This window comes from Glycine max, chromosome 10 (assembly GCF_000004515.6).
Source record: "Glycine max cultivar Williams 82 chromosome 10, Glycine_max_v4.0, whole genome shotgun sequence".
Taxonomy (NCBI): domain Eukaryota; kingdom Viridiplantae; phylum Streptophyta; class Magnoliopsida; order Fabales; family Fabaceae; genus Glycine; species Glycine max.
Window position 1 is genome coordinate 2,878,448 of NC_038246.2, and position 15,458 is coordinate 2,893,905.

General features: G+C 37.1%; 1 protein-coding gene and 1 non-coding gene across 2 annotated transcripts; one reads left to right on the top strand and one right to left on the bottom strand.

Annotated features, from left to right (window-relative positions):
• Positions 1-640: 640 nt before the first annotated feature.
• On the top strand, positions 641-2,115 carry LOC100795994 (histone H1). The gene is made up of 2 exons (XM_003536842.5): positions 641-946; positions 1,063-2,115. The coding sequence occupies exons 1-2, from the start codon at positions 767-769 to the stop codon at positions 1,774-1,776; spliced, it is 894 nt and encodes a 297-aa protein (XP_003536890.1). The 5' UTR covers positions 641-766; the 3' UTR covers positions 1,777-2,115.
• Positions 2,116-10,720: 8,605 nt separating this feature from the next.
• On the bottom strand, positions 10,721-15,175 carry LOC100816754 (calmodulin calcium-dependent NAD kinase). Its single transcript, XR_003263122.2, has 9 exons — positions 15,158-15,175; positions 14,836-15,079; positions 14,435-14,662; positions 13,843-13,941; positions 13,219-13,440; positions 12,848-12,974; positions 12,086-12,408; positions 11,833-11,977; positions 10,721-11,199 (listed from the first exon to the last, which is right to left on the bottom strand). It is a non-coding gene; the product is annotated as a calmodulin calcium-dependent NAD kinase (transcript).
• Positions 15,176-15,458: the final 283 nt, after the last annotated feature.

A 15,458-nucleotide genomic window follows, 5' to 3' on the forward strand; every position in this document is an offset into this window, starting at 1 on the left:
AAATGAATGACAATTAAGCATAATATATGAGAAACAACAATGTTCTAGACATAATAGGTTGTTGCCACACATGTTCTTTGGTTAGACTTTGTTCAACTTCAACGACTTTGTAAGCAATCATTCCATACCCAAATCTAATCCGATTTGGATGATTCTTGATGCAACGGAAACCTCTGTTAACCTATTTTCACGAGTGGTGAATTGATCACACCCCCAGCCAAAGTATTCCCCTCAATTAGATAAAAACCTTGATAACATCACAAGAAACCCTACTCATGACCATTGCGCCTTCAAAACCAAATTCCTCCCAAACCACTGATCCATTAGCACGCTGCACCCCTCATCAGAAAGCTCGAATAATAATCTACAAGTCTCAAAAAACCCCTTTCAAATTCATCAACCAGAGCCCGAGAAATTGGCAAATGAATCGAGCTTAGAAACACACACCAAAAGCAAGCCATAGCTCCCCAAAACATTCCAACCAGCCTCTCCCCGTTGGAACAACCGTTGATAAAAGGCACATCCAATGGCTCACATTCAAATTAAAACAAGGCTTCAATCCGTGTGAGGGTCCCGTGGACCAATCAGAAATAAGTATTTGGATATAGTCCTTCACACACTTGACTATTTAAACCATCAAAATTCGTTCATCTTCTCTCACAACAAAATTTGCCAATTGCCATTTCAATCCTCAGTTTCTTTCTTCAACGTTTCCATCATACACAGATCCCAATCCTCTCTCAAGCCCTAATTTCCCCTCATTTCCATGGCCACAGAAGAGCCCACTGTCGCGGTGGAACCCGCTCCCGAACCTGCCTCCGCCGATCCTCCCCCGGAGGAGAAGGAGGAGACCAAACCTGAAGCCAAGGCTAAGAAAACCAAGGAGCCCAAACCTAAAAAGGTTTCCAGACCTCGCAACCCTCCCACTCATCCTTCCTACGAAGAGGTTCGATCCGAAACCATAATTCTAATTCTAGTTCTAATAATAACTCTAATTCTAATTCTCTTACAATTTTTGTGATCTGAACTTGGATCTAATTATTTTGATTTTTTTTTCTGCAGATGGTTAAAGATGCAATTACCTCGCTGAAGGAGAAAACCGGTTCGAGCCAATACGCGATTGCGAAGTTCATCGAGGAGAAGCACAAGCAGCTTCCACCGAACTTCAAGAAGCTTCTTCTCTACCATTTGAAGAAGCTCGTCGCCGCCGGAAAACTCGTCAAAGTCAAAGGCTCGTTCAAGCTCCCACCTACCAGACCTGCTGCATCTTCTTCTTCTTCTTCTTCGCCGGCAAAGAAGAAAAAGCCCGCAGCTGCCAAGTCCAAGCCTAAGCCTAAGCCCAAGCCCGCTGCGAAAGCCAAGGATACTAAGGCAACTAAATCGAAGGCACCAGCTAAGCCCAAGCCAGCTGCTAAGCCTAAAGCCAAAGCTCCAGCCAAGGCCAAACCCGCTGCTAAACCAAAGGCTTCTGCTGCTGCCAAGCCCAAGCCTGCTGCCGCCAAGCCCAAAGCCGCTAAACCAGCTGCCAAGTCCAAGCCTGCTGCTAAAACAAAGGCTGTTCCTGCCAAGCCCGCGGCAAAGCCCAAAGCCAAGCCCGTCAAGGCTTCAAGGACGTCGACGAGGACTTCACCAGGGAAGAAAGCAGCTCCTGCTGCTAAGCCCGCGGCGAAGAAAGTTGCGGTGGCAGCGAAGAAAACGCCAGTGAAGAGTGTGAAACCGAAGAGTGTAAAGTCTCCGGCCAAAAAGGCTACGGCCAAGAGAGGGGGTAGGAAGTGAGAAAGAGTGGTCGGTGGGGTAGGGTTGTTTTGGGGTTGGTGTTGTGAAGTTCTTTGTCCTCTTGGTGTAGTTGGGGGTTACAGATGATGTTCCTATAACAGATGAAATCTGATTTTATGAAACCTTTGTTATTTCCCTTTTTAGTTTTGATTTTTTTTTGGTTCGACCTAGGAAGTAGATAAAAACAATGTTTCTAGCTATGCCTTTCAGCTAAATGAGTTAATCATAAAATGTATCTTAGAGTGTGAGGTTTCTTTGCGTTATAGTACCTTTGATGGATCGATGTAGTATAAGCACCTTTTTCACATGAATGGATTTGTAGTATATGCTTTCTGTGTATTTAAATTTTGCCTGATGCTGTTAATATCTATATGATGATACTAGTTGATGTGCCTGCTTGTGCGTGATTGACCTTCCTGTGTGAATTGATTAGCAATTGATTGTTTGCATCTCAACTTGTTTAGTTGGTTGCTTTATTACTACAATTTCTATAATTTTCAATGCATCCTGGATGCTTGAATGAGTGACAATGTTATGGGTTGTGTTTAGCTGTTTGTTTTAATGATATAATGGAGTTATTCTGTTCTTTAAAAAAGTGTTTGTGCAATGTGGTTGTAGCTTATTCAGTTTAATAACAAGAATGAAGATGGTTTTTGGACTTCGATTTATCTGAAGATGTGTGGTAATAAAGGAATTGGTTGAGTGATTTTCATGTTGATGTGGTAACCACCTAGTGGAATGACAGAAGTAGTGAGGAAATAATTTAAAGACGGTTTACAGCAAAATTCTTATCCCATTGCTTTGGTACGATTGTTTAGACTTGGGTGTGGAAAGTTATAGAAAGTGTGTTCAGATTGTCTTTTATGCAATGAGGAAGAGCATAATTAGTATCAAGCATACAAAGATGAAATTGAAAGGAATGCGCAAATGGTTGATGTTTCTATTTCTATTAGGGGGTCATGCTGTGCAATTTTAGCAGGTCATTCACTTTTTTTTTCTTCTGTATTTTAGTATATAGCAGATATGCTTGAAGAGTTTTATCACAATGGGAGGTGATGAAACGTCTACACACTGATGGTTTTAAACAAACTTTCAGCAAAATTGGCAACTATTATGACTCGGAGGTTTGTTCAAATTTTTTTGAAGACAGGAATAGCAATGAAATTATCTTTAGGGGATTACTAATGATTTCTTCGGGTCATTGGCTTTTGTTTCTGATGGATGGGATTTCTTTAGAAACAGTAAATGAAAATCTTAATTTGATGATTATTCTCTTAACCGGACCTTCTCTCTTAATGCTTTTTACCTTACTCCTGGCTATTGCATATCACTTGTAGAATTAATCCCTTTTTACAATGTCTACTTGGTGTTGGACTACATCTGGATTTTTGTGTTACTACATTTTGATGGTACAGAAAGACTGCATTAAATCAAGATTTGTTATGCCTTAAAGTGATGTGGTTAGGAGTTAGTCATCAATTTATGTAGGTTTGATGTTTTCTGGTATTTAAGAGTTTTGGGGAAAACAGGATTGTGAGGATTTGTGGTTGTGTGGGTGTGGGTGTGGGTGTGGGTGTTACTGTCAATGGAATGCATTTGCATTTCCATTGAGAGGAAGGTTCTGGTGAAGGAATCAATATGCGACGGTAATTGTCTAAATGACTTTGATTCTTGATATGTGTAGTTATATAAGACTATGAATTGAGGACATGCTCTATTGTGTAGATTTTTTGGTGGTTTACTAAATATTTTGCACTGTTTTTGTTGGCGTGTTTGCTGATTTCTGCTTTGCTTCATCTTGCAGCAGCATGAACCTCTGAATGAGCTTCCTTTGTTAACCAAAGAACATTCCAGCCGGAAGCAATTCATGGTCTCCATCCCTATCTCGCAACAACCTTCCAGCAAGAGGCTTCATCTCCATCGGTGCTCCCCTGCTCTTCAATTGTCGTGTAAGTTTACTATTGTTTCACTCCATAAAGCTTCACATTTTTTTTTCATACTAATTTTTTTTTATAAGTGAAGTTATTGTTCCAAATCTTGTGAAGCTTTTTTGTGATCCCATATTTAATTATGTGTTTTGTATCACTGAATTGCTTTATAACAGGAATCTGTATGTGTTTTCGTTTTTGTTTTAATCTACATGCTACTTCTTAGTTAATTGTGAACCACATCAGAAACTAATTAGGCTTGATAAACATCATCATCAGAATAAACATCATATATTAATTTCTGAGCAATGATATGATATATCTAGTATCGAAATTCCAACAAGTCATTCTGATATTATTCCCCAAATCCCAAGGCCAAAGTGAATCAGTTTACAACTCAAAAAGCTTGAAATGTAGCAATTATGCATCCATATTTGTCTTGTCGGCCTCATTATATGAGCAAGCAATGTCCTGGTGGTTGTCTCATTAATACATGAACAAAATGTTATGTATAGTTGTTAGGGAGTGCATATTATTTCCATTGTAGTGTCAGTATATGTAAGCTTTTGACATTTCTTTTCTAGGTAGTGTGTGTTGTTCACGCTAGAGAGCACCACCCACTGATGGCTTCCTATAGATAGATAGGGATTCAAGAAACCTCAGCCAGCCTATTCTTAGATGCGTAAACCTTGGGTGTAGTAAGAAGGATACTACACCTATTTATATTATGGTGCCCTATAGTGGTTAGTGTACTATGATAACAATGGTGGTGGTCCACCCTCTGACATGTCAGGTGGCGGTGTCTATCACCTTGTGGATATGCATGCATGCTTTTGGTGGTGCTTGCAACCATGATATGTCAGAGTGGTGTGCCCTTTGCTGTTGCCTCACATCTGAGTCCACGTCTCTAACATGTCAGAAGGTGGTGCGTCTCTTGTGGTGGCCATGCATTCGTATGTTGATGGGTCTCGAAGAGCTTTAAGGTTTCTATTGTTAGGGGGCACATTTCTTGCTGTCCAATGTTACACTCGGTTTGTTGGCCCAGATGTAGGGGTAATGTTCGATCCATTTGATCAACAGTTGCATAGAAGGCAACCATGTGGACGAGGGCTTGTGACACTAGTCGGTCAGCACAGGCCGAACGAGTGATGAAAGCCAGAATGTGACGTAGGGTGCCAAGAGGTGCAAGTACTTGTGGATGGTCATCCCGTAGAGGCTGGATGGTTCACAGTCCCTCAAGTGCTAAACTAAGAGGCGCGAGGCAATGGTTGGCCCATAGTAGCTGCAAACTTCATGTGTGTTTTAATATTTCTACTGTTAAGGTTATATTTCAGTCCCACTTAGCATGTAAATGATAAATGATAGTTACTAATAATAAAATTTTTTTAGTAACAGTGTTGGTCCTTATTGGTGTGGGTTTCTGTCATGCTGACAAATGAACAGGAGAGATAGATGATGAAGTATAAGATTTGCTTGAGGAATAGAAATCATGTACTGCAAGATGGTGCATAAGTCTAGAATTGCGTGAATGCCAAGTTCTATGGCCTAGGCCACTCTTTCCCCTTAGCCTTGACTGGGGGACTTGTTTCTGTATGCCAATAGACCCACATCACTTAGGAGTAAAGGCCAAAGGTAGTTTATAAACACTCTTCCCCTCAATCTATTGAGGTGCCTTTTAATAAGGACAAAACCATGACAGGCCACCGAGCACCAAAGTGGACAATAACTCGGATGTGGTTACCCTAACGATCTTGGTAGACTTGAGGTCGGAACAACAAGCATTATAATTTCAGATGACATTTCCAATTTTAGTGGCTGTCTGTTGTTTCATATACTTATGTAAATAAGAATTTTGGCTAATACAAAGTTTCCATCTCTGCTAAACTATTTTGAATAATGTCCCTAAAAATATTCATATGAAAGAGCCAATAAAGAGGCAAAAAAGTGGGGTTTCTCTAATTAGACAAGTAGGGACTAGATTCATTTACCTGCCCCTTGGTGACAGCAGAAGCATGATGGTTATCTGATAGATTGCTAGCTTTTTGCACATGGAGCTCAATATTCTGTTTAAGAGCCTGTTCTTTAGCTTTAATTTCTGTGTCATAGTTGTCAATCCCAAACAGTGGCATGGAGCGACCAACCTTGAAAATGTTATCGAAGGTTGGAGGATGGTTGCTGTTCTAACCAATTAGAATTAAAAAAAATTAAAGGGTAAACTTAGAAGTTAGAAGAGAGCAAAGACAGTGAGATGAGATACCTGTGTTGAAGAGATCACAAAACAGAACAACGCAGGGACAGAACAAAGCAAAGCAGCAATCGTGTCACGGTTGGCCAGGAAATGCCTCCGAAGATCTCACGAATGATCATAAACTATGGAGAGCCGAGGTGCAAAGGTTGGGGGTCACTGACTGTCACAGCTGGCAAGAAAATTTTGCAGGGAAGGATGAGTGAATGGGAAATTAGGGTTCGGTTCTGATTCAAAGGTGTCAGAATCCCAAATCGATCCTCTAAAACATTCCTAGGCGATGCTGCTTTAGGCCGCTTCTCGGTTAAAATGGGATTTATGTGAGCCACTTTAGTAATAACCGTGCCAGCTGTGATTTTGTCGGCTATTGCAGCTGCGATGGCCGTTACTTCAAATTGTGTCACTTCAATTTTTGTAGCATGCTTCATCAGCTCAATGTCGCGATTTAACGACAGCGCTGTAATATGGTGCTATTGACAAGTATTTTCAATGTAAAGAGTAACTCAATCAATGTCAATTTCTTTTTTGACTACTCAATGCTAAGATGGGCCATCCTGTTCCATTTCCTTTCTTGACTACTCAGTACTAACTAGAAAATACTATCATGGAACAGAGTCAGTTATGAGGCAGCACACTTATTTTCACATTTATAAAAATTTTATGCTGTGTATGGATTTATCTTGGCATATGTCAGTGGAAAGATTCAAGGCTAAAACTAAATTACCATGAAATTGTTTTTAAACTATGTTTGGTATCGAGGAGAAAAAAAATTTAAAATTTGAATTAAAGGGAAAGTGGAGCTGTGGAAGGAAAGAAATTTTTTTATTTGTCTTTGGAATTCAACTTTTCTCCTTTTTATTTTCACTTTTTCCCCAACTAAACAAAAGAAAATATATGCTTATTTGTATTTTTTTTCCTCTTTATTTTCTTTCCTTTGATTCAAACATACCATAAATGTGATCATAATTGTGAGTGTGCTTTTAGAATTACAGACATCATTGTTAGATCTTCTGTTGATTGCATGGTTATCAAAATTGCAAGCCAACTCAACTCATTTGTAAACTTGTTTTTGAGTAAGCTCGTGCAAACTCATGTAAAATCGTGAGTTTAGGGGTGGTTCAAGGAGCTCAGTTGGGCATTAAAATATAGCCCCAAGCCACACCGGTTGTGTGCATTTCTGGACCTAGGGGTGATTTATGCAGAACAGACCTAGGGCAGGATTTGTGTCGCAAAACCTGATCTGTGATGGTGATTTCCCAGCTTTGTTTTGGGCCTCAATGTTCTCTCATTCTCCTCTGTTTTGGTGCAACCAAATTTGCATCTGTGGTGGTGTTTTTTCCCAGCTTTGTTTTGGGTCTCAACATTCTCTCTCGTTCTCCTCTGTTTTGGTGCGACCAGATTTTGCATTTGTGGTGGTGTTTTTAATTTTTTAGTTTGCTATATTTCTATATTATAGAGTTTACAGAGCCTTCATGAGTTTATATAAACTCTTGAGTTGATAACATGGGTTGATTGAATATTTCAAATGTTCAAGTATTCTTAATTTGACTGGTAACTAGTGTGGTACTGGTATTATTGACTGCTTCTGCTCTTTTGACCAATTACTTGACTTCTTCATGGGAGCTTTTATGTGCGTTTAGTTGTTCAGCTTTTCTGATGAATTTCAAATCCCGCAGCAGCTTGTGCCTTTAGGATCTTCTCACTTCAGAGTTCAGATTTTGAGGATGCGTAGAGAACTTAAATACTTATCAGTAGATTTCAGTGGATGACTTAATATGGCAATGAAGGTTTGTTTATAGAAATATTCGTTAGAAAAGATGACGGGAAGCCACATCATAGAATAATGCTATCGTTAATTGAACCCTAGAGTGTGTTTGTTTTAAAATTTATAAATTTCTTCTGGAAATGTAAAAATGGAAATGCAATTTTGATTTTTGACTACTATTGTAGTTTATGATTCATATTGTGTTTGGTGATTCATTGTGCTCTCTAGAATTTTCAGTACAAGCATAATGCGATTCTTATTGAAGCAGATTTGGTATTGATAATGATGCATGCTGAATAGAGATTTCTTTGTTTTACTTCATTTATATTTTAATGGTGAGGGGTGAGAGTTCCCCTAGGAGTATGAGAAGTTTTTTTTTTTAACTCAATTATAATTTCCATTTCTACTCTTTTCTTTCTAATTTGCTTTTAAATTTAACAATTTGAATTTTAAAAAATATTCCTAAGAATATTAAAGTCGCAACTTTCTTATTTATAATTTCTGAGAATGTTATTTGTGGAAATGCAATGTTACAGCTTGAAATAAATGTCACCTATATCATGTGGCTGATGTAGCCCTTCTGGCTACTACCTTGAAAGGTGGAAGCAACAACGGGTTATATATGCTGAAGGCAGAAACTTCCATCTTCATCAATTTCGCTGCTACCAAACTAGTTTTGCTTTTGATATGTTAACCCTTTTAGTGGTTTGATTTGATTTGATTTGATTTTAGTTTGATTTTTCCAAAATTCAATCCATGCCGATCACTAATGGAAAAGTTCACATTAGGTACTCAAGTAGTACCGTGATTGATTTGTGAAGTTTGAGGATGCAGCAATGGGACAGGAATGATGAATACTATATGGAAACGTCTCTTTGGGTGTAGAGTTTAGAGGGAAAGGGAGGGTAAACAGGGTAGCTTGTGGCTTCTGGCGTGTCTGTATGTAGGGTATGTTTGTACCTATTGACTATTGTACGATCAGGAATATAATATTTTTGAGAAATAGTAATTAGTTTTGAAGCATATGTAAGAAAGTGATTATTACATTAAAATAAATCAATCTAATTATACTTAAAAAATATTTCATACAAGTAATAGAGAAATACTAATCGAAGGGTTGATGTGCTGCTTACCCTTTATTTGAATAATAGTACAGATTACAGAAGGCTCACGTTTACTCGGAAGTGCATTATGGAAATATTGTTACTTTCTGACAGAAAATAACGTCCACCTGGAGTAAGAGTTTATTTTAAGTCCTTACTGCAATGTGGTTGGAATTACTACTGCAAGTCTGCTAGTGACATTATGATAGCATCAATAGCGTATTTACTCGTACCAACTCCAGTCAACCACCCCTACAACAAATTCAACATTTTTCCTTGAAATTTTTCAGTGTGATACTTAATGTCTGAACTTCCAATGTGGTGGCTTTTGATCGAGGTTCATGGTTGTTGGTTGTTATAAGTGTTTTCCTTTTCCCTCCATCTCTCCCCAGTTTCTCTAGAGTAATTACCAATAATGCTATATCTGCAAATAGCGATGTTGATTATAGATTGTCAATGTTTATTAACAAAACGTTATACGGATAAATGTTTGGAACTACTAATTAACTCGCAAGTAGCAAGGTATAGCTCTGTTGTAGATTTTTTAAGGTAGATGTAAGTAATATCACCATTGATAAGGAATTAGAGATTATAATAATACCAAAAGCTGACTAAGATCTCAGTCATGGATTTCTGCTAGCTTTTACAGCGATAATGTAAGGTGTTTAAAGAATCTTCGTTGCCTCTTCTATGACAGATTGAATTTCAGCTTTAAACAATTGGCTCCTCGAGAGAAAGAAAAAGAAATTGACACGCGTATTTCTACATACATACTAACATCGTTTTCATTAGTCAAATATTACTTATTTAGTGAATAATTTACCTATCTAAGTACTTGTCACAAACATTTAGATATATGATAGGACGATTGCCCGTTAAGTAAATCTGATATAATTAATGGAAAGTAATGCGAAGTGCGCTGTGAAATTGTAAGCATGTGGCAAGTGGCGTTATTAAAAAGAATTCACGAAAATGTAGTGACTTATTTCTCTAATTGTGCTTGTTTAACGTTGTTGGCTAAGCATTTGGAGAAATCTTACCAGGAGAAGCAACCTGCTCACATGATAGAAGCCCTAGAGTTTAGGCTAAGTCACAGTTTTCCGTGCTGTTAAAGGGAATTTGAGGGGAAGTCTCACTGATTCTACAGATTCCTCAACATTTTCACATGTTTGAGAATCTGTCGTTGTAACTTATTTTTAATACAGAAAGTAAACAATGTTTTCGTGTGATTTTTTTATAATCCATGGGAATTAAAGATAATGTTAAAGTTTATAATAACTCACACACATAGTTTAACCAATTAAGTTAGATCCTTGATGTTTTCGTGGGTTTCGTGGGTTTAGATAAAAGAGGAAAGAGTCTTATATGAAGCATAAGTAGAAGAGTAAAAAAAAAAAGTTAAAGTGGAGACTATTGTCTAACTTTCTATTAGAAAGTGTGTCTAGCTACTGATCTCTTTGTCATGATTAATTGATTTTGTTCAGTACTTTAGCTAAAATTAACTAATAAACTCCTAATTAATCTAAATCAGACACATAAGGATTTAACTGTTACAATATGTTTTTAATATCCAACAACTAACATTGCATATTGTTGTCAGCTGTCACTGATCAGTGGTCACAGTAATTATTATATTTTGTCTCCATTTATGATTTATCTACCGTAAAGTGGTCAATTATTGGGTTACATGAAGGAAAGTTCATGATCTGTTAGTACGAGAAAAACAAATTCAAGTTAGCAGTTTCTGTTAGAAAGAAAAACCTTTTTATTTTGTCTAAAATTTGGCAGATGGTAATCGTCAAATTTGATAACTGGCCTAATCAATTTTGAAACCGAGTAAATTCGATTTAATAGCTATCCTTGGTAGGTGGTAGTCGTCAATTTGATGACTGACCAAAACAAATCTAGAATTTTCAATTTCAAGAGTTTTACTGTATGATGTTCTTTTGTACACTTATAGTTCATCACGTCGGCACAACAAAACATAAATTTTCCTCGGTCATAAATTCCAATAACCTATGTAAGTTCATTGAGCATATCTTAATGCTTTACTTTTGTAATCTAGATGGTTTTCTATCTTGTGAACCTTATCTTAAAAGCTGAAGGTGGAAAAGTTTCATCACTGCTTCATAAAGAGCTACTAGTACGTTTTAATCTCTCAACCTTTAGGATTGAATACTTCAGCTCTTGTTGGATGTTCAACCTTGAAGGAGATAGTACAATGTCTTTCCATATAGATCCAGCTTCACAAGTTGGGTTGGGGTGCTTGTAAAGTTCATATATGTTGTTGGCCTTTTCATTCAATGTAGAAACCCTCTTCAAACAATCTATTTCATCTGGATCAACTAGCAATGTCTTGTCTCTATCTTTCCATCCTATCAACTTTACAACATTTATCTGGTCAGTAGTGATTTTGAATATAGGCACCAGATAAGGCCCACCATAGCAATGACAATAGTAAACGGTTAGTAATAGAAATATCTAGAGATAGTATTCACAGTTTTTCATTCTTGATGGTACATTTCAGAGAGGAAATGGTGGGATACAAATTTTATTATTTACTATTACTTACATGATCTGTCATTTGTACATTCTAACACATTAGTGCATGTTTAAGTTAAAGTTGACAAACTTAATTCTGGAGTAATTTTCATTTTTGCAGATGAGTTTGCAAAAGGACCTGTATAGCATGTTTGGAAATCCGTTATAAAATTACATTTGAGGCAAAAGTAATTTTACCAAGGGATCAGGACTATTACTTTTGCGTTCATTTTATTTTTATCCATTAGATTTGCATTGGAACGCGCGACTCGATATTTTCAACTGCAAATCAAACATGCACTTAGTCTTGCTTTTATGGAAGCTTGGTTTCTGGCAACAAACACACTTCTGAGGATAATCGAACATGTTACGAAACGGAGTTTAGTCTTCAAACTGAGTTTGAAACACCCTAATTGTGTATGTAGGTTTTGTCATCAGAGAAAGAATAAGAAAGGGAAATATTAATAAGTGTACCTTAGGTGGGCCTTCCAAAGAATTTGTATTGTATAGCCGAGCATTGTCTACTAGCTGACAATAAGTCAGAAATGCCTCAGCAAATCTCTTGTGAGATGTCAATTGTGACTTCACTCTTACTGCTCTTCTACACATGATAGCTCTCCTGTTGGCATTCAAATTTGTTCACTGTTAGCAGAAAACATTTTCACTGAAAGAATCATGCTTGATAAGATTATTGCCAAACTAATATAAAGATTAATGACGAATCTACCTTATGCCTCTAATGACGGCAAGATAAGCATCGCACACTACTCCAACCAGCTCTATCCTATATGGTTTTCTCCTTTTGCCTCCAACTTGTTCTGGCTCTTCCCCCTCAATTCGTTGCCAATAGTTTTCGGTCACAGTTCCACCCTCATTCACCTTGTAGCCAGGTCCCATGCGGTAACGGCGGCGGTGGACATTTCTAGCCATTGTTATTGTCTGCACAACAAATGGTAACCAGGAGAGTGTGCCATCCATAATTACATCACGCCCCTCATTTAGTGCTGTTACTAGGAGGGATGAGGCTGCATCAGTGGATGATTGGTGCACCTGTTTGCAACAATAACTTGATCATGCAATAACCAAAACAACTATACTATTAAATGACTATCATATTAAGGGAACTATAAAGAAGATCTTATTTAGAAATTGTTAGGACCTATGAAAGTCACTTATTTTTTTTTATATAAGATCTTTTTAGCTTATTTTCAAATTAACTTCATGGTAAAGATTATCAAAATAAATTCTTTTATAACCCATTTCAATAAACCTTAAACTTATTAAGCATAATTAAGTTGTCCATGATAATCTATCCTTATTAATTTTGGCTATGTCACTGTTGACCATATTCACCCAACAGAAAAAGTAAAAAAACACGGAATGTTAACACATATTTGTGCTATACTGCTATATATGTATATATAAATATACACACACACACATAATAGAATACATGGAAATGAACAAAGAGTAGTCTGAATCATGTCACCAGTTCAGCTGTTCGAATCATGTCCTGATGACCTCTTGCACTGAGGGCCTTATAGATGACATCTGATTCTTTGAAGGCATCTGCCTCAATGATTACGGCATTGCCTGCTGCTCCTTCCCAGAAAGGTCTGCTTAAATTTCATGAACACAAAAATTAGGTTCTTGCACTTTGCAATTAGGTTTGTTTTAAGTATTTCACATCATACAACAACAAAGTCTTATTCCACTAGGTGAGGTCGATTACATGGATTACACGATATCATTCAACACGGTTAAAAACCAAAGTTTTTTCACATCATAGGATAAGTTATACTATTATTGAAAAGCAAAGTGATTCGTTCTTGTGCAGAGAAAATAATTGACTTGTCTTACTCTTTGAGAATGTCCTTAAGCACAGTGCTCTTGCCAGCTCCCATGCCACCACCCATGAAAAGAAGCACTGGGCTCCTATCACTGTGAGCTACTGGAGCCATCACCTCTGTGCATTGAGAGTCATCATTTGTTACAAGTCCCATTGCTTTCATCTCTTCCACTAATGTGTTGAAAACTCTAGCCACCTTCAGATTCTTTGTCACTCTCTCGAACCTCTGTTCCCTGTGCAAATTGAATACTATTTGTTTAGCTTAAAAAGGAAGACTAGTTACCCCTTTTCACACTGCTGATATTAATAAAAACATTTCTGAAAACTGTGACATATTCACTCTCAGTCTCATACCAACAGGCAACAGGGCATGCCCTTGAAAATTGGTGTCACTTACTAGTTACAAAAAGTGATTTATTCGTAAACAAGATTCTTTTTTCATTTTTAGCTACTTCAAAAGGAATTACATTATGTTTCATTCCTTATTATGTTCCATTGATTTCTAGGGGCAGCTAAAATGGTAAAACCTTTGGTCCCTTTTATAGGTTTTTCACATCCTGTTTCACAACATATGATCCGCACATTGTTCCAAAGATGGTTCAATTAGTATAAATGGAAATTATAATAATACACACCTAGTTGCCGCCATAACTATGTGCCTGAGCTTCGCTTTTGGTTCAACTTCAGAGCTAAACACCCGCAATAACCAGACAAAGAGAGAACAGATCTGTTACCTAGTATACACAATTTAATATAAAGGTAAAATGTATTTTTGTCTATTTTAAAAATCATAGTTTTAGTTTGTCTTTTGGAAATCTTGTGGAATTAATCTTTGGTGCCTAGTGGCTAGTGGTAGCCATGTAGCTGTCACGTCACAAATGCTGACGCAGGGTAGACATGTGAATATGTGATTACCATATATCTGTCATTAGCCACATCAACAAAAAGGGTTAAGAGAGAACATGTGAGGGATTAATTTCATCTATTTCAGAATTAAAAAGATCAAAATCATCGGTTAAAGTTTAGGGAGTAGACAAATAGTGCATGCTTGAGTAGACGTTTTCAACGGACTTTGTATCATTCCAAGGCATGAAACGCAAAAGTAACAGCGTTTTATTCATGGGAAAGAATGAAAATGAGTTACAACGTTAAAACAAACATACTCTAAGAGATGTAATATAAATGATTATGCTTGTTTATGTGTTCCCTTAAATGTACTCTAGATACGTACCTGACTTATCAAGACATCACCATGGGTCCAATGGAATGCAAAGTAACTTAGAATGCATCTCTCAAACTCCTCCACAAGCTTCACAAATAGTGAATCCACATCTGGTTCGTTCTCGAAGAAGGCGTAGAGATCATCTTCACATCCCTCTGATTTCCTTATGTATTCAGAAGCCAATTTACAAAGAAGTGGACAACTTCTCCTGTCTTTGAACCCCATTTGCCTAGCTGCCCCAATTCATTAAGATAATTAATCTTACATATAATAAATCTCTATTAACGCTTATGGATCCATAAGTATATATATTACTGAAAGAATACATACATACATATATATATATATATATATATATATATATATATATATATATATATATATATTGGACATACATTAATTTTACCTACGTAATGAGAGAACTTCTCAAGCTTTGGGGCTTGGTTTGCCTTTGTTTTTCTCAGACGTGGGATGATCTTTCGATCCTTCATTGTTTTAATGCCATAATGCATTGCTGCAGCAAATATCAACCCAATAGAGGAAGCCACCACGATCTGTGTGAATGTGAGCTTGCCATTATACTCTGAGTTAACAAGATTGAGATATGAGTGAGGAATATAGTTTAATTTACCGTGGAATTGTTCCTGTCGCTAAGTCGTGTCTCGGAGAAATGAGATCTAGTCCAGAAACATTCAAATGGGCTAAGTCTCTTTTCTCCGAGGAGCAACATGAACAAGAATATACATTGTTAATTAAGATCAATGAAAAATAATACCAATTAAACACAATGATATGTCATACCAATTAAGATCAATGAAAAAGCATGGCATGCACTTGAATTTTGTTGTAAGAGTACGCAACACGTTACGTACCTTTCTGCATTTCGCTTAGAAATGTGTAAGACACAGACCATGTGCAACACCGGAGGTGTAAGAGATCGTGGAATTACGCTGTGTCGAGATCGCTGCTGCTTTGATTTCCGAAGAATTTGATTTTGTTGTTATTGTGTTGAGGAGTTCTTGTCTTGAC

What these genes read in the sequence shown, in the direction of transcription:
- LOC100795994 (XM_003536842.5), top strand. Translation starts at nt 767, where the DNA reads ATGGCCACAGAAGAGCCCACTGTCGCGGTGGAACCCGCTCCCGAACCT. An exon ending in CTCATCCTTCCTACGAAGAG is followed by an intron (nt 947 to 1,062) that starts GTTCGATCCGAA and finishes TTTTTTCTGCAG; the next exon opens with ATGGTTAAAGATGCAATTAC.